This window comes from Polypterus senegalus, chromosome 8, assembly GCF_016835505.1.
Source record: "Polypterus senegalus isolate Bchr_013 chromosome 8, ASM1683550v1, whole genome shotgun sequence".
Taxonomy (NCBI): domain Eukaryota; kingdom Metazoa; phylum Chordata; class Cladistia; order Polypteriformes; family Polypteridae; genus Polypterus; species Polypterus senegalus.
In genome coordinates this window covers 183,783,018-183,802,037 of record NC_053161.1, presented here as the reverse complement: position 1 = coordinate 183,802,037, position 19,020 = coordinate 183,783,018, and the positions used below count along the sequence as shown (strand labels likewise).

Genomic DNA, 19,020 nt, shown 5'->3' with positions numbered 1-19,020 from the left:
GCTATGATTTTAGAGATTATTTTAACGTCGTTATTCAGAAGTGAAATTGGTCTGTATGATGCACATTGTAATAAGTCCTTATTTTGTTTTGGAAAGACAGTGATTAGTGCTTGGTGAAAGGTTTGTGGAAGAGATTGGTTATCTCTGGCTTCTGTAAATGTTGCTAATAGGAGGGGAGCTAGCTGAGCGGAGAATTTCTTGTAAAACTCTGCAGGGTAGCCGTCAGGGCCTGCTGCTTTTCCACCTTGGAGTGACTTTATAGCATCTAGTAATTCTGATAATGCCAGAGGTTTATCAAGTTCCTCCACACTAAAAGCGTCTATTTGTGGTATCTGTAATGTATCCAGAAATGCATTAGATTGTATATTGTCTTCTTTAAACTCAGTAGTATATAGGGATTTATAGTAGTCTCTGAAAGTGTGCATTATATTTTTGTGTTCGATGATTTTATCTCCGTTCGTGTTAGTGATTACCGAGATTGCGTTGCGCACTTCTTGCTTGTGAATTTGTTGAGCTAAAAGCTTATTAGCTTTCTCTCATGTTCATAGTAATGATGTCTGGATTTGTAAATTAGTTGTTCAGTTTCTTTAGTTGTCAAGAGGTTTAATTCTGAATGTAGAGCCTGCCTCCTCCTATGTAGAGTCTCGCTTGGTAGTCTGGCATGTTCTTCATCTATTTTAGTAATTTCGCTTTTATCTCTGCTACTTTCTTCGCTTCGGATTTATTTCTGTGGGAAAGATATGAGATAATCTGTCCTCTTAAGAAGGCCTTAAGAGTTTCCCAGAGTATTCCTGCAGAGATCTCGGGGATGTATTTGTCTCTAGAAAGAGTTTATTTTGTTTGGATATAAATTCAGTACAATTCTCATCAGCTAATAGAAGCGGGTTGAGGCGCCATCTGCAGGGTGAGTGTATGGGGCTTAGTAATTTCAGCTCCAAGATCATCGGAGCATGGTCTGAAATAACAATAGCATCGTATTTACAAGATTTAATCTTAGGCAAGAAGTTATTGTCTATAAAGAAGTAATCAATCCTTGAGTAGCAATGATGTACTGGTGAGTAGAAAGAATATGTTCTTGAATTTGGGTTTAAAAACCTCCAGGGATCTGATAAGTTGTGATCAGTTATAAACTTTGTAATTATCTTTGCGGTGTTAGTTGTCGTTCCCCCTGTGGAGGAAGTCCTATCTAAAAGTGGATTTAAAACACAATTAAAGTCCCCAGCCATTATAACTTTATGAGTGTTCAGATTGGGAATGGATGCAAATAAATTTTGTATAAATTAATTATCATCAACATTAGGTGCATAAACATTTATCAAAAAGCATTTGTAAATTTGACTGTAAAATTAAATTGTTTTGGTCTTGGTTGAGCTTGTGTGTAAAAGAAGTTCAAGCATTTTAAATTGGTGTTAACTGTATGCATTTTGTGTCAAAGCAACAAGAAATGTTTTAATTGTATAGCCTACAAAGACGGATGTTGTGCTAACCATGTTAAGAGTTAAGGAAACTTGTTAAATGTTTTGAAAAATTGCCATAGCGATAGTAAAAAACTAAGAGCCCCCAAATAATTCACACAGGGCAGAAGCCATATTGCTGCTCTGAATATGGCAAACAGTTTTCACAGAGAAGCTATCTTAAGAGCCACCAAAGAATTCATGCAGGAGAGAAGCCATATGACTGTTCTGAATGTGGTAAACAGTTTTCACAGAAAAGGAATCTTCAGATCCACCAAATAATTCACACAGGGCAGAAGCCGTATTGCTGTTCTGAATGTGGCAAAAGAGTTTTCACAGAGAAGCTATCTTCAGAAACATCAAAGAATTCACACGAGAGGAAAAAAATGACAGAAACTCCCCCACCTTGTCCACAGCTGAACACAGTACAATGCTAAGCACCACATGAAAGAATTAAAAAAATGTTTGATGAAAATAAAAAAGATCTAATTGGGGAAACTACAAGTAAATTGGTAAATACACTGCCCCCCTCCAACAGCCTCATGTGGAAAAAGAACTTACTTATGCATGGCTTATCGGGGGCGAATTAAGACCAAAAGATGTACACTTCATCATAGGTACACAAAACAGTGCCTTGCACACAAAGTGGTTCAGATCAAAAATAGAAAAAGATAACCCATAATTGTCACTTCTGCCACAAAGAACTAGAAACAGTCACACATCTTGTTGCTTGGTGTGAGGTACTGATTGCTGAAGGATTATACGCTGCACAACACCACAAAGTGGCCAGGCTCATTTGCTGGAAACTTGGCAAGAAGTACAACTTACCAGCACCAGAAAGACACTGGGACCACAACTCAGACAGCACAATGGAAAATGAAGAGGTGCAGGTCACTTGTAGCCCAGCAATACTGACTGACTGAAAAATAGAGGCCAGAAAACCAGATGTAAGAAATCCTGCGTAACAGAAGTATTAGTTCCAATTGATTACTCAGTCATAAGAATGGAGAGACAAGAAAGAAACAGAATACCAAGAAATGCAGTCTGAGCTTTGACAGATGAAATGTTGACTGAAAAACAAAAACGGAAGAAGTGCCTGTTGTTCTAGGATGAACAGGACTGATAAAGAAAAATGTTCAGGCCTATCTTAACAAATTACAATACCTCCTTATGACCTGCAAAAAGAAGCCTTATTAGAAACAATGCAGGTTCTACACTGAGTCCTTGAGGGAAACTTACAAGAGTGAGAAGTTAAGCAGTACAACGAGACTGTCCTGACTAAAGAGTGAGTTTTGATGGTAAGCACACCAAGAAAATTTGGAAGAATTTAACCTGAGAGAAACTGAATTGTTCTGAATGTGGTAAACAAATCTGACACAGAAATACTCTTCTGATGCACATTAAAAATTAATGCAGGAGAGAAGCTATATGGGTGTTCTGAATGTGGCAAACAGTTTCATGGAATAACAATCTTTTGATACAACATCTACATTTATTTATATAGCACATTTCCATATAAACAATGTAACTCAAACTGCTTTACAAGATGAAATAAGAAGGAAGTTAATATAAAACATAAGCAATATTAGACAATAATATACACTATGTAACAAAGAAAAACATAATTTTGAATGGCCAAGTGGACAAAAAAAGCAGAAAAATATTAAAACCACCATTTTTGCCGAAGAGAAAAAAAGTCTGCAGAGGATCCAAGGCCAAAATACTGCCCGGCCGCCTCTAGGCATTCTAGCTAACATTGTACCTTAATCAGTCCTCATGGTTTACATGCTTCACATGATGATTTTGATGATGATGGCCATGTGGACAACTGGGACACCTACCATCCAATCCATAAATACGAGGCAGTGTGGTATGTTGATCAGGAGGTGGTGGAGCACATCGTCACCACAGGAGAAATTGAGAAGACAGCAGAGAATAGTACAGATTAGTATGGAACTGCTCATCGTACAGGAAAACGATAATCCAGTGTCCATATAGACTAAAAGGGATACAACTAAAATGTAGCTATGATAAAAACATTTTAAAATAATGAGTTTTTATCAGTATGTTTAATGTTCTACAGTATTAGCCTGGTGAATTTCTATTGGTAAAGTATTTTAAATTTTAGGTGTGTAACTGCAAAAGGCCACCTCACCAATTCTTTTCAGATTGGATCTTGGAATTATAAGTAGACCTTCATTTGAAGATCTGAGGTTATGACTGAGAGTGTAAGGGGACAGAGAGTTCAAAATGTAGGACTGGGTGAGATTATTTAAGGCTGTGTAAAACATTACAGCCGATCTTCTACTTACAAACAGGTTCCATTCCAGCAGTCTGTTTGTAACTCCATTTTGTTCATAAATCCAGCACGTATTGACATCTGTTGATAAATGTTTTAGTTTCAGACGTCTCTTGATTTGTACATATAAGCAATGTTTTTTGGTAGTTTTTAATGTGCTTTGAGCGAATTACAAGTATTGTACATGAAATAGTTATTTTGGTTATTATAATGATCTTCCCAACCCTGTTGCCATCTTCGGCGGACATGTGAATTACCCTTAAGTGGTAATTTTGGGCGTGAGGACCACTTTGTTTATTTATATTTATATATATGAAAGTACACATCTCAAAGGTTCACAAGTAGGGGACTATCTGTTGTCGTATTTTAAAGTCAAGTCTAAATGACACGAGTAACCAATGTAACGACGCTAGAACTGATATAATGTGCTCAGACTTTCTTTTTCTGGTTAAGATTCTTGCTGCTGCATTCTGCACTAACTGTAACTGATTGATGGCTTCTTAGGCAGTCCTGTGAAGAATACATTATGGTAATATATTTGACTGAAAACAAAAGAGGGAACTAATTTATCAATGTCTTATAAAGTTATAAGAGGGTTAATGTTAGCTGTATTCCTGAAGTGGAAAAAGCAGTCCTGGTAATCTGATTAATATGTGATTTAAAATCGAGGTCAGAGTCAGTGATCACTTCTTAATTCTTTATACCACATTGCAGTAGTCAATCCTACTAGAAATAAACGCATGAATTAATTTCTCAGAATCCTCCTTATTTAGAAAATGCCTTAATTTTCAAATATTTTTAAGATGGAAGAAGCATGTTTTGGACAACTTTGTAATATGTGCTTTAAATGACATACTAGAGTAAAAAATAACGCCTAGATTGTGGGCTGATACAGTAAAATTTATGGTGATTCTAACAGAGTTAAATAATAGAAAATTGTTGTGATTAGCATCATTCCTCCAATAGTTACCATCTCTGTTTTATCTGAGTTTAATTCACTAATCCACTCATTTAATTCACTAACACAACTAATTAAAGACAACATCAGAGAACCTTCATTTGGTTTTTATTGAAAGGTAAAACTGGGTGTCATCTGCATACGAGTGAAAATTAACATGATGTTTGTGAATGAGAGATCCCAGTGGAAGCATGAAAAGTGAAAACAGTAAAGGTCTGAGTACTGAGCCCTGCAGGACACCATATCTCACTTCTGTGTAATGATGGAGTCCTGTCAGCACATTTCTGTACGTGTTGGAATCGATTTGATAAATAAGAACTAAAACAAGCGAGCACACTGCCTGTGAGCCCAACGTCACTTTCTAGCCAGTGCCGTGAAATAGAATGGTCAATGGTGTCAAACGCTGTGATTAAGTCTAACAACAGAAATACAGTGGAGTTTCCTTCATCAGAAAATATCAGAATGTTGTTTACAACGTGCATTAGTGCCATTTCTGTACCCACATTAACACTCACAAAGAGGAGAAGCCAAATGACTGCTGTAAATCTTGCAAAGTGTTTTTACAAAGAATCTGCCTTTGACTCACAATAGAATTCAAACAGGGAGAAGCAGTTTGTCTGTAATAAATGTGGCAAACACTTACTTGAATAACATTTATTGGTCAAATATACACACATACACTTGGACTGTCATCAAAACTAGAGTTAAATTCCTTGTAAGTTACATAATTGACATACAAACAAGATTTAAATCACACACCTGAGATAAGAAAACAAAAAAGCAAGACAGAGTGTGTATATATATATATATATATATATATATATATATATATATATATATATATATATATACACACAGATACTCTGTCTTGCTTTTTGGGGGTTGATTTTAATACCTCTTTAAGGCCATGAAATACAAGTTTATTATAATACATAGTCAAGTCAACTCGAAGCATGCACTGGTACAGAGTGTTTCCGCACCCACAACTTGGGATCTCAGTTGGCAGCCCCCAGACAAACACACGGTCCTGTCCAACCCTCTGAAAATGACCCTCTTTCTGCCACAGCCAAGAGTTATGTGGGTGACCCCTTGGCCTGGTCCAGCCACTTGGGTCCCCAACAATAAGGATCTTACGAGCTGGATTACACTCTAGGAAACGCGCCACCTGGCCGTACTGCCGCAACTGACGCTCCCTCACAATGCAGGTCATGTGCCTCATCTGGGACTCCATGAGAAACCCAAAGTTAAACCAACAGTACCCAAGGATTTTCCGGAGTGAGACAGCACCAGAGGAGTCCAGTCGTCGTCTCAGGTCACTGGATAGTGTCCATGTCTCGTAACCATATAGCAAGACAGGAAGCACCAGGACTCTAAAGACTTGGACCATCATCCTTTTCCATAGATAATTTGAGCAACACACACCCCTTTCCAGTGACCTCATGATCACTCCCACCCCCACCCCATGCTCTCCCAATCCGTCTATTGACTTTATAGGAAGAGTCACCAGAGTCATGAATGTCACTGCCAGGTAAGTAAACCTCTCAATGAGGTCGACACTCTCTCCGCAGACAGACACACTGCTGATGTCCGTGCCCAAGAGGTCATTAAAAGCCGGGATCAATACATATTACTTATGTAACAGTTACATTTAGAGATTGAAACTTGGCAGATGTTTGTTTGTAGTTAATATCTCATCGAGCCTCCATTTGACTCCATCAGGTCCTAGTGGTGTGCTGAACACATCAGTCTGTCTTTAGGGTCTCTGAGACTGGAGTAGGTCAGGAGTCCAACTGTACAGCAGGGACTGATGTGCTTCAGCATCACGACTGGTGAGAAGTTAGAGATGGCAGATAGTTCAGCTGGACATCATCCTATATGACAGCCCAAGCAGATGGCATATTAAGAGCCCACCGAGTGTGTCTACTCCAGTAGAACTGACCAGACGGCCCTGACATAACAACCTGTACAGCTGTAGACGACTCCACTTTACTGGTCAGTTTAGCACACACTGCACTGAGGCTGTCAAGTCTGAACCATTAAATCATTCAGTCATCTGAGAATTTATTTTGGCAATGATATTTCTGGTAAGGCATTTGTTTTATTCTCATATGTCGTAGGTTGATACTGATATATTAGGTCCATAAATATAAACACAGACACACACTTCATGTCAGGACCTCAGAATAACAAGCTTCTAGCTGTCAGTCGTGGTTTATAATACTGAGCTTCAAAGTTCTGACTCTCCATTTATCTTAAAAAATGCAAGTTTTATTGAAAATGTGACTCGTAAATAAAGAGAAGTAAGACCCTTATTGTTGTAGACTGTGTCTGTAAGGGAACAGCAGAGTCTTGACCAGGATGCTCAGTTTCCAAGCTGTGTTATCCTGTAGGATTACCGGCGTGTCCAGTAAAGTCCAGTGTGCCATTTGTAGTCCATGATGATAAAAGTGGAGGCTCAGTTCTAGTTGTGTTAATACACGAGAAGACTGGGCCAGCACAAATGAAACTAAACACTCAGTATTGTCACTGGCAAAAACAAAAGTTTATTAATAATGATTCAGAATAAATTGTACAACCATTTCAAGAAATATTAACAATTAACAATAATGATGAGTCAGTTGAATTGAAATAAAGAACAAACAAAGAAGATTAACTTAACAAACAGACTGATCAGAGAATATACTGAATCTGATGTATTAAAACTGCAGGATGCCCACTTCCTTAGATTATATAGAAATAAAAGAACAATGTAATGGGGATAGACATGTTTACTTGTAATGTACAAAAAAGGAATAAAACTGTACAATGCAGTTATAAAAATTAAAGAAAAAATGAAGATGACATGAATTGTCTAAAACAGATAAGCAGATAATTTCAAATTTACAGAACTTAATGAAGGATCTTTAACAATAAAAGTGTCCTTTATTATTGACATCAATAGTTAAATCAAATCTACACAACTCTATTACGCACAGTCAGTCAGTTCAGCACTCAGAAATCCAAAAGGCCAAAGACCAGTAAAGCCAGTGACACGTTTATCAGAGGAGGCGCTGAGATGGAATCCCAAGTTGAAAGCCTCAGTGATGCTGACCTTGTGCTTCCAACTGCTGCAGTTCAAGTACAGAATGGCAAACTCTTCTCTCTCTCTAAAGATTCACTTTCACCAGTAATAAAAGTGTATTAATGTGTATTTTAAATTTCACTTTAAACATATATATTTACATTAATATCTATTTAGTTTATATTCTTGTTTAATTCACTACAAGTAAAATGTTATTCTGTTTAACAGACGAATGGCGCTGATAAGAAACAGAAAGGACCGTCTCTCTCCCCCAACACCACATGACGTCCCACTCACCGTCTGCTGGTCCATCAATGAACAGACCTTCTGCCTCTACTAGAGAAATCCTCTCAACTGCTCCTCGAGCTTTAATAAGAGCCGATGACAGACACAGAAACAGAGAGGACGTCACTCACAGAGACACTTTCTGTACTCAGAGACTCACTGAAGCCAAATGAGCCTCCGGCATCAGCACATCCAGAATGACGTGAACTCTGTGGATCTTCACAAAGTGCCTACAGCTCTTCACAGCACTTCATCAGGTAGTTGTAGAGGCCATCTGTCAGCTCCTCATCTTCTACTGTATAGAGGTCATTACCCGGTGACCTTTAGGATCTTCATCATTTTTAAACCATTTGGATGACACCTTTGAGATACAACTGCCTGTTGGACAAGAAAATACAAGAGTTTGGTGCTCTGAAGTCATCACAGGTCTCTGCTACTAAATAGATTACAATAATAAAGTTTAACTTGTTATCTGAACTAAGTTACCAGCAAGTGATCATCTGCTCCATGGCCCTTTATGATGAACTCCACCAGCTTTTCATGTTGAGTCCTCCTGAGGCCCTGCTGATCTCTGCAGCCCCTTGTTCTCCAGTCCGCTGCCCCCCTGCAGCCACACAGCCAGAGTGGACACACAAATAAAACATCAAACTGTCACATGAAGTGTTTGTCTTATGCTGGCTGTCTGGTGTTGGTCTGAACACTCCTGTTTCCTCAGTAAAGTGGACACATTGGAATGGAGTTTAGACTGAGATGATTCCTCTGTGCTTCACTACACAAACTCCTGCTGGAGGAGATCTCAATAGTTTTGTAGAATAAATCAAGTACTTCAGAGTATTACGAATACACCGATCTGGACACTGGCTGAAGTAACATGCAAGGCACAGAAAAGCTTTGTAGATACTTTTATTCTAATCATAAAATAACCAATCTAACACTCTCCATGTGAGAAGTGGTCCTTGACAAAGCCGATGACAATCCTTCATGTCACGTTCAACTTTAAGGTCTTTGCTCAAGTCGATCTGAGTATTAACTACGATGGTAGCCTAAGTTTTCCATGAATACCTTGGGGTGGCTGTATTTGTGTATTCCTCAAGGAGTTCACTGCTGCCATGTTCTTCTTGGTCCGGACTTTTAGACTTTAAAATATTGATGTTATCCAGTAAAGGTTCACCTGTACACACTGAAACACACACTGGTGTATTTAAAGTGACACTATGGGACTTCATTTGAACACTCAGTATTTCAAATTCCAAGTTGATTTAAACTGACTGTGTCCCTATTTGGATGTGAGCTGTCACCTTAGATTGTCCAAACATCCCAAAGGAGCAGCTCCAACAGCAGGGTACCTGCACCAGCAGTCAGTAATGGTGCCCTCAGAACAAGTACCAGCGACTGTAAGGAATTCTGAAAAGGCACCGGTCATCTGGCACCCGCTGAACAGAGCAGAGGAGCTGGCACAGGAAATTAGAAGAAAAAGATTTTACATAAAAAAGGAAATAGGAAATGTTTACCAGCCATACGAGCAGCTCTCCACGTTCTAATGGCTGGCATGTCATCCTGAGATACAGAGGATACCTACAGTGTCCTCCACTATTATTGGCACCCCTTGTAAAAATTACTGAGAAGGGTTAGAGAAAAATCACAGTTTGCTGAAAAGCCATCAGTTTGAACTGAAAAATTAGAAACATCTGACTTTTAATTCAAAGAAAAACAAAACCTTTACCAAGAAATAAATATTTTTTAAGTTATATTTTTTTCTAATCTTTCTTAATAATTTTTATAAGGGGTGCCATTAATAGTTGAGGGCACGTTAAATGAATGGGTTCATATATTTGTAAATCTGATGGACTCTAAAGGAGTCAGTGCCTCACCAGCCATGAACCTCACCACACGTCACTGATCAGGAGGACAATCACGGAATTCGAATGACCAGGAGCAGCTAAGTGTCCGGACTTTTAAAACATTAAAAATGGGCTTACAGAGAACACACCGAACACGTCTATGATGCTCTTCTGTGACTGGCACCGCTAGGACTGCTCAGTCCTCTCTTTTTCTCAAGTTACTCAACTTGTTCTTGTCGCAAGTACATACGTCTCCGCTTGTTAAATGTTGTCTTCCACCTGACAGACCAGCGTGACTCCGATTAACATTCAGTCCCTCACTTAAGAAGTCACTGTCTGATTTGAACTGCACATGCGCACCAATATCATGCCGGTACGGCCCGAGCTGTAGTGCGCATGTGCACACATTTCCTGGCCACAACAGAGACGTCCTTTGTATTGTGAGAGAGAAGCACTTCGATCAGACAGCAGCGTTGCACACGGGACAAAAATATTATTGAGTTATTTATTTAAGGCTCGCTGATATTTTGGTCAGTCCTTCATAAACTTATTTGAATGCTTCCTAAATGTTCTTCGTTTCCAAAGTAAACTATTAAGAGAGTGAGAGGTTGGAAGCACCACACAACGAACCGCCTGGATTGGGACCCGAGTGTAGCGGGTGACACTTCAGCACCACACTGGACACTATGTGAGGTTTTTTATGGAGGCTGGAGAGCCAATCCTGCCACCAACCCCCAAGTTTTCCCTGTAAATTGGAGGACCTGCTTGCAGGGCTGGATGCATATTAACGTCATTCCCAAGATGAAGCAATTGTAGGTTAAGGGCCCTGCTCAAGGGTCCAGCAAAGCAGAGTCACTACTGGCATTTAAGGGATTCAAAGGGTTTATTGTTTATCCCGTTGTAAGATGAACCATCATGCAATATCATGAAACAAATACAGTAATCCCTCCTCGATCGCGAGGGTTGCCTTCCAGACCCCCTTGCGATAGGTGAAAATCCGCGAAGTAGAAACCATATGTTTGTATGGTTATTTTTATATATTTTCAGCTCTTATAAACTCTCCCACCCTGTTATCATTATTAGAGCCCTCTAGACATGAAATAACACCCTTTAGTCAACCATTTAAACTGTGCTCCATGACAAGACAGAGATGACAGTTCTTTCTCACAATTAAAAGAATGCAAACATATCTTATCTTCAAAGGAGCTGCCGTCAGGAGCAGAGAATGTCAGAGAGAGAGAGAGAGAGAGAGAGTGCTCGCAAAGAAAAGCAAACAATCAAAAAATCAATACGTGCTTTTAAGTATACAGAAGCACCGCGATAAAGCAGCATTTTGTAGAGGAGCGTCCGTGTCATCTGTGCAAACAGCCCCTCTGCTCACACCCCCTCCGTCAGGCAGAGAGAGTGAGAAAGATAGAGGGAAGCAAACAATCAAGCACTGCGCGGGAAGCATATCTTATATCATTGAGGAGTTTTAGTTAATATGCAATACATGCTCTGATTGGGTAGCTTCTAAGCCATCCGCCAATAGCATCTCTTGTATGAAATCAACTGGGCAATCAAACTGAGGAAGCATGTAACCTAAATTAAAAGACCCATTGTCCGCAGAAATCCGCGAACCAGCGAAAAATACAATACAATACAATACAGTTTATTTTTGTATAGCCCAAAATCACACAGGAAGTGCCGCAATGGGCTTTAACAGGCCCTGCCTTTTGACAGCCCCCCAGCCTTGACTCTCTAAGAAGACAAGGAAAAACTCCCAATAAAAACCTTGTAGGGAAAATGGAAGAAACCTCGGGAAAGGCAGTTCAAAGAGAGACCCCTTTCCAGGTAGGTTGGGCGTGCAGTGGGTGTCAAAAGTAGGGGGTCAATACAATACAATACACAGAACAGAACAAATCCTTAATACAGCATAATAATAAAAATTTTAGAATTACGGTTTAACAGTAGATGATATGACATAATTAGGTTTGGATATTTTTAGAGTCCTGGAGACCTCATCCATCTAGCTGCCTCCCCATTTGGCCATGCCACGGCTGAAACGTTGCTCATGAAAGGACCCTCTTTCCCATGATTCCTGTGATCCTCCATCAGGGATGACTTTACCATAGGCAGGCAAACAACTTGGCAGGTGGGCCGTGGCACCAATGGCCACATTTGGGTACCGAGAAAAGAAACAGAATAGGTGAGGGTTAGTATTCAAATATAATTATCATGTTACTTATGTTATAGTGCTAATGACTAACAACAGAGATGCAGTATGTACAGTTAATCAGCAGCTCTAGTCAGGATATGCTAAACTGAAGTAGTGAGTCTTCAGCCGGGATTTAAAGGCTGAGACTGAAGGGGCATCTCTTATGGAAGCAGGAAGACCATTCCACAGTTTAGGGGCCCTGTAACTAAAAGCTCGACCTCCCACTGTTATTTTATTAATCCTTGGAATCCTAAGCAGACCGGCATCTTGAGATCTTAATGTGCTCAGGTTTGTAAGTCATGATAAGTTCAGACAAGCAAGTCAGACCTTGGCCATTTAATGCTTTTTGTTAAAAGGAGGATTTTGAAATCTGCCCTAAACTTAACTGGGAGCCAGTGTAAAGATTTAAGAACTGGGGTTATGTGTTCATATTTTCTTGTTCTTGTAATAATTCTTGCAGCGCATTTTGGATTAACTGGAGGCTGTATAGAGAACAGTTTGAACAGCCAGTGAACACCGCATTGCAGTAGTCAATCCTACTAGAGATAAATGCATGAATTAATTTCTCACAATCCTGTTTATTTAGAAAGCCTTAATTTCCTAATATTTTTAAGATGGAAAAAACATGTTTTGGACGACTTTGTAATATGCGCTTTAAATGACATGCTAGAGTCAAAGATAACTCCTAGATTGTGGGCTGATTCAGTAAAATTAATTGGGATTCCAACTGAGTTAAATGACAAAATATTGCTGTGATCAGCGTCATTCCCTCCAACAATTAACATCTCTGTTTTATCTGTATTTAAAGACAAGTAGTTCTCATTCATCCATTCCTTTAATTCACTAACACAACTAATTAAAGACAACATCGGAGAAACTTCATTTGATTTAAATGAAAGGTATAACTGGGTGTCATCTGCATACGAGTGAAAATTAACATTATGTTTCCTAATGAGAGATCCCAGTGGAAGCATGTAAAGTGAAAACAGTAAAGGTCCCAGTACTGAGCCCCGGGACACCATATTGAACTTCTGTGTATAATGATGGAGTACTGTCTGCACATTTCTGTACATACTGGAATCGATTTGATAAATAAGAACTGAACCAAGCGAGCACGGGCCTGTAAGCCCAACATCGTTTTCTAGTCTGTGGAGTAAAATAGAATGGTCAATGGTGTCAAATGCTGCACTTAAGTCCAACAACATAATTACAGTGGAATTTCCTTCATCAGAGGATATCAGAATGTCATTTACAACCCGTGTTAGTGCCGTTTCTGTACTATGACCAGTGCGAAAGCCAGACTGGAATTTCTCAAATAAATTGTAATGCGTAAGGTGTGACTGAAGCTGACTGGCGACTACTTTTCTAGTATTTTAGAGAGAAATGGTAAATTTGAAATAGGCCTATAGTTATTTAGTATGTGTGGGTCTAGGTCTGACTTTTTAAGTAAAGGTTTAATGACTGACACTTTTAGTGCATCAGGTACTGTGCCATGCAGTAATGAACTATTGATAATGGTTAGAATAGGGCTGCAAGAACCTCCATTGCACTTTTTACTAGTTTTGTTGGCACTGGATCTAGGGAACAAGTAGTGGGCTTCATTTTAGTAATTAAAGTTAAGACTTCCTGGTGAGTTACAGGATTAAAATTATTAAAGTGCTGAATGCAATGTGCAGGGTCTGCTAAGCTAGTATTTGGTTTGTACTGTGATGCTGAGATCTGGGATCTTATATTTTTAATTTTCTCATTGAAGAAGTTCATAAAGTCTGTACTGCTAATATCTGTTGGTATTTTGCACTGTTGATCTGAATTCCCATTTGTTAATTTAGCCACTGCTCTAAAAAGTACCCTAGGATTTTTATTATTGCTATCTATTAATGTAGAATAGTATTCTGAGCGAGCTTTAAAGAGGGCCTTTTATATTTATTAACACTCTCTGTCCATGCAATTTGAAAGACATGTAGCTTTGTTGTTCTCCATCTGCTCCAGTTTTCGACACTCTAATTTAAGAGCTCGAGTGTTTTCATTAAACCAGGGAGAGTTTCTATGTGCTTTGATCACTTTTGTTTTAGGGAGCCACTGTGTCCAGAGCATCTCTCAAGGTCACATTATAATGTGATATTAGCTGATCTAAATTGTTTTCCACGTTTACATTTGATGTTAACTGATCTAAATGGTTTTCCACAATTACACTCGACTTACTCAAGGTATCTATAAATTTTGAAGCAGAATTACAATCTAGATGTCGCACTGTCTTTGTTTTAATCTGTGAGTGCGCTGGCATGGGCAGAACTAAATCAAACGTAATTAAGAAGTGATCGGAAATAACTACATTTAATGGAGTAATATTTAAATTTTGAATTTCAACTTTGTAAGTTATAATTAAATCTAATGTATGGTTATGATTATGAGTTGGACCTTTGACAATCTGACAAAATCCTACTGAATTTAACAAATAAGTAAAACATTTGCTAAAAGTGTCAGTTTCCACATCAATGTGTACATTAAAATCCCCATCAGAACTACGTGATCATAATTTATAGCCAAATCAGACAGAAGGTTGCTAAATTCAGTCATGAACAATGAATATGGCCCTGGTGGTCTGTAGACTAGCACTATAATTGTGTTGGAATCTGTTTTAATATTTAAAATGAATGCCTCAAAGGATGTAAAGTTGCCTAAATTTTTAGGAGTGATTTGCATTTTGTTACAATGAATTATTCCAAGGCCTCCTCCTCGACCAGAATCTCTAGACTTATGAAGGAACGAGTATCCATCTGGTGACGCTCAGCTAGGGAACAGTGTCACATTTACTAAGCCAGGTTTCAGTAAGAAGACACAGATCAGATTTTGTACTTAATATTATATCATTTACCAAAACAGCTTTAGTGCCAAGAGAGCGAATGTTCAATAAACAGCATTTAAAACTGCATGGTTCTTTCTGAACTGCTGATATATTTTTTGTTTTAATTTGAATTAAATTTCTATTACAGATGCCCTGGTGGAGTGTCTGGTTTTATCCCTTGGTCTAATTATACACCTTATTTTTGGTTATCAATTAATTTATGGTTTGTATCAAGACTAAATTTACTGGATGCCCCACAACAGGGATTATGGGTAACAGCTTCAGGAAAATAACAGGTGGGATAAAGAACAGCCTGTGATTTAAGATCACATGACTGCGGCCTGGATGGTGCTCTAATCAGTCAACCAGGCAGTTTTGCTGCCATATTTTGGGATAATACATAAGATCTCCTCCAGTTAGGATGAAGACCATCTCTTCTGAAAAATCCAGGCCTTTCCCAAAAATCATCCCAATTGTTCACAAATGCTATGCTTTTATTTGCACACCAGGTTTCTAGCCAGCAGTGAAAGGAATGCAATCTGCTATAAATCACATCCCTCTATATAATCTTGGTAAGGGACCAGATACAATTAAATTCCGACATTTTGTTTTAGCTTTGGTGCATAGAGATGAAGTTCGCTTTAATACCTCAGATTGCTGTAAATAAATATCATTAGTGCCGACATGCAGCAATAAGGTAGATACTTCATCGTCGGCAATGCGGCCTTTATGCCAGAAATCTTGGCCCCTGCAAGGCACTTAACATTAACTGCTGGTTTAACATAGTTTGGAATTCTAACATTCCGCACTATGGAATCGCCAATTATGAGCACTTTATTATTCTCAGTTTCCACAGGCTGCGGAGAGCTGAGAACCTGTTCTGGGTCCAATTGGTGACCTGGGTGCTGGGGACTAAATTTTGGATTCTTAGACCCCGTCTTACTGTTACCCACTCGTCCTGTGGCTTAATTGGTGCTGCTGATTTCGGCCTCGCACTGACTGCAGTGGGACCTGGAGAGACTGAAGCGAATCAGATGTAGCCGAATTGTCTAAACAAACCGAGTCGATCCAATTTTCGGTTTGCCTAATCGCTATCAGATTCCTAACGCGTCCTCCAATTCGCGTATTTTCCCGACCAACTCTAAATTAACTAAACATTTTTGGCAGGTGAAGCTATCTGCACTGTCGGCCGGAAAACCTGAGCTGTACATACTGCAGGACACACAACATATAAACGTGCCCTCGATGGGCAGAGAGCAGATAGAACTTACATTAAATGTTGAAGTCATCTTTGCCGTTTTATAGGTGCTTCTCGCTTTCCGTGTTGAGCTGAATCACCGTCGCTTTAAGTTTCCACCACCCGCTGCGATCGACTTTAATTTCTCACTGCCGGTTATTTCTACTGGTCAGCTGCCGGCTTTACCTCATGTGAACTTGCTCGGGTGCTTTCGAAGGGCTACGTGCCTGTGGGAGACGCCGCCGCTCTCTGCTTCCTTCGCTGATCCGCTCTCTGCTTCCGCCGCTGATCCGCTCTCTGCTTCCGCTGATCCGCCTCTGCTTCCGCGCTGCTGATGACCTGATAAATCTGTGATATATATTTAGATGTGCTTACATTTAAAATCCACGATAGAGTGAAGCCAAAGTCGGCGCAATATAGCGAGGGATTACTGTATAACACGTATTATGAAATAGATAACTTTTGAACATTAAAGCATTTTAACGAGAACAGGCCATTCCTACTAACAAAGCTCACCAATCTTATCCACTTAATTCCTTCAAGATAACATCAAGTCAAGTTCTGAAGTTCCATAAATTCCTACTCTCCATCACACTATTGGTCACCCATTTCAGGTGTTTGCGGTTCTTTACGTGAAGAAAGACGTCCTAATATTTCTACAAAATTTACCCTTAGCAAGTTTCCAAGTGTGTCCCTATTATCTTGATTAACAATTTAAAGTCACAGTCCTGATCCACTGGACTAATTCCCTTCATAATTTTAAATATTTCAGTCATGTCTCCCCTTTATCTACATTTGCTTAAACTGAAAAGGCTCAGCTCTTTTAATCTTTCCTCATAACTCAAACCCTGGATTGAGCCTAGTCGCTCTTCTCTGGACCTTTTCTAGTGCTACTACTGTATGTCTTTATTGTAGAGCGGAGACCACAACTGCACACAGGACTCCAGATGAGGCCTCACCAGTGTGTTATAAAGCCTGAGCAGATCCTCCTTGGACTTGTACTCCACACATCAAGGCGCTATATAATCTGACATCCTGTTAGCCGTCTTAATGGCTTCTGAACACTGTCACTTTCAATTTTCAAATCTTCCATTGTGTATTAAACTCTCACATTTTTACTACCTACATGTAATTCTTTACATTTACTTACATTTAGTTTCATCTGCCACAAATCTGCAAAAGCCTATATGCTGTCCAAGTCCATATGTGATGATTCCACAAATTCGAGATTATCTGTCAATTCACCCAGCATGGTATCATCTGCACCTGCAGCTTGTTACTGTCAAAGCGGAGATGGGCACCCTTAGCCCAAAGAAGTAACTCAGAGACTCAGGACAGGCAGCAGAATCAAGCTTTATAATGCAATACACATACAGACTCAGAGTCAGGAGGACTGAGTGCTCAGCAATTGGGCCATCTTACTTTAATTACAGTCCTAATGAAGAGCGGACCTCACTTAGTTCATTTGTCCCCCTCATCTGACTCCCAGCATTCCACTGTCTTGGTCCTGCCTGTGATTGGCTCACCAATATTTCACAACCTAATGAACGTAGCACTCTGTTCTGTCCATCAATCCCACTTGACAGACCCTCTCCCACCTTGCACCCATCCAGTACCTGTCACCATTATTTCCAGTCCTCAGCTCACATTCACCACACAGAAAATGTCTGACCTTGACTTATGAAATATTGGTAGTTTCCAGCCTTCTAAGAAAAATAAAAAAGTATACAGTAACAGGCCTTTTTGTGATTTAACCCTTACTATACTAACGTGTACTAGGATACAATGCTTATTTTCATATATGCTCGTGATTCTCTTTGAATATATGCATCAACTTTAAGATTATACTTTTCTAAATTTTCCCTCCTTTTGAGGCCCAATAATTTTTATAACCCAGAAGGTGAAAAGGAGGAACCAGCTCTCAATCTTCTTTGGGCCTTAAACCCAAGACCACTGTCAGTCTTCACAACCTCTGGTTCATCGTTTTCCCCTCCTGGTGACACAGAGGCCAAACATCTCCCCCCTTTCATAGACTAGAGAGGAGTAAAAGACCTCAAGATGTATCAGTAGTACAAATATACAGTAGGACAAATATAAGTAAAAGTCGCACAATGTAACAATAACACAATGGATTACAGGTAATCTAAAAATCAATATAAGACAGTTTAGAGCAGCAGATGATTACAGAATCCAGTGTTCTTCCCAGTCTTGTGCAGATGTCTTCCAGTGTGTAATTGTGTGAAATATTGCTATGACCCAGGAACTTTGCACACCATAGAGGGTCCTCTTCCTGGGGAGCAGTTACCAGCACTTCACCCAGGAAGCCTTAAGTTTGCCATCTCTTTTCCCAAAATGTCATTGAGGAGAAAATCAACATTTGAAGCTACAGCTGCTTGTGGTTCAATAACTTGGATATTCATCTGTTTGACAGCAGATCTGGCAATAAGTGATCTGAAAACTGGCAACAGGCAGCAAAACACAAATACAAGACATCCAAGTATAATCAAGAGAATAATGCCTGCGTTTGTTAATAATGCTTTTGTGTGCCGAGGTTGAAATGGTATTAATATCAAAATTTGAAATCTTTTCCTGCATTTTCTTTAATTTCATTCCTAAGAGCTTTACGCTTGGCCATAACTTGTGTAAAAGATCCATCAGGTGCTGTGTTATTAGGTATAAAAGTGCAACACTCCTCTCCTAACATATGGCGCACTCCTCCTTCTTCTGCCAACAGCCAGTCTAACACCTGCCTATTCTGCCACGTCATGTGACTGGTACCATCCAATTGCTCTCCTAATACTGATAAGGCGGAGTCAGTACAGTTGATAAATCTCTGCTGATTA

The 19,020-nt window shown here is 39.4% G+C and overlaps 2 protein-coding genes across 2 annotated transcripts in view; one reads left to right on the top strand and one right to left on the bottom strand.

Moving 5' to 3' along the window:
• Positions 1 to 19,020, bottom strand: part of LOC120533562 (gastrula zinc finger protein XlCGF26.1-like) — an 813,484-nt gene that overhangs the window by 271,208 nt on the left and 523,256 nt on the right. The window lies entirely within an intron of this gene.
• The window catches only part of LOC120534750 (zinc finger protein 721-like), a 250,293-nt gene that overhangs the window by 192,857 nt on the left and 38,416 nt on the right, over positions 1 to 19,020 (top strand). The window contains 1 exon segment of the mRNA XM_039762331.1: positions 1,558 to 1,783. Coding sequence (XP_039618265.1) covers positions 1,558 to 1,783 — 226 coding nt within the window.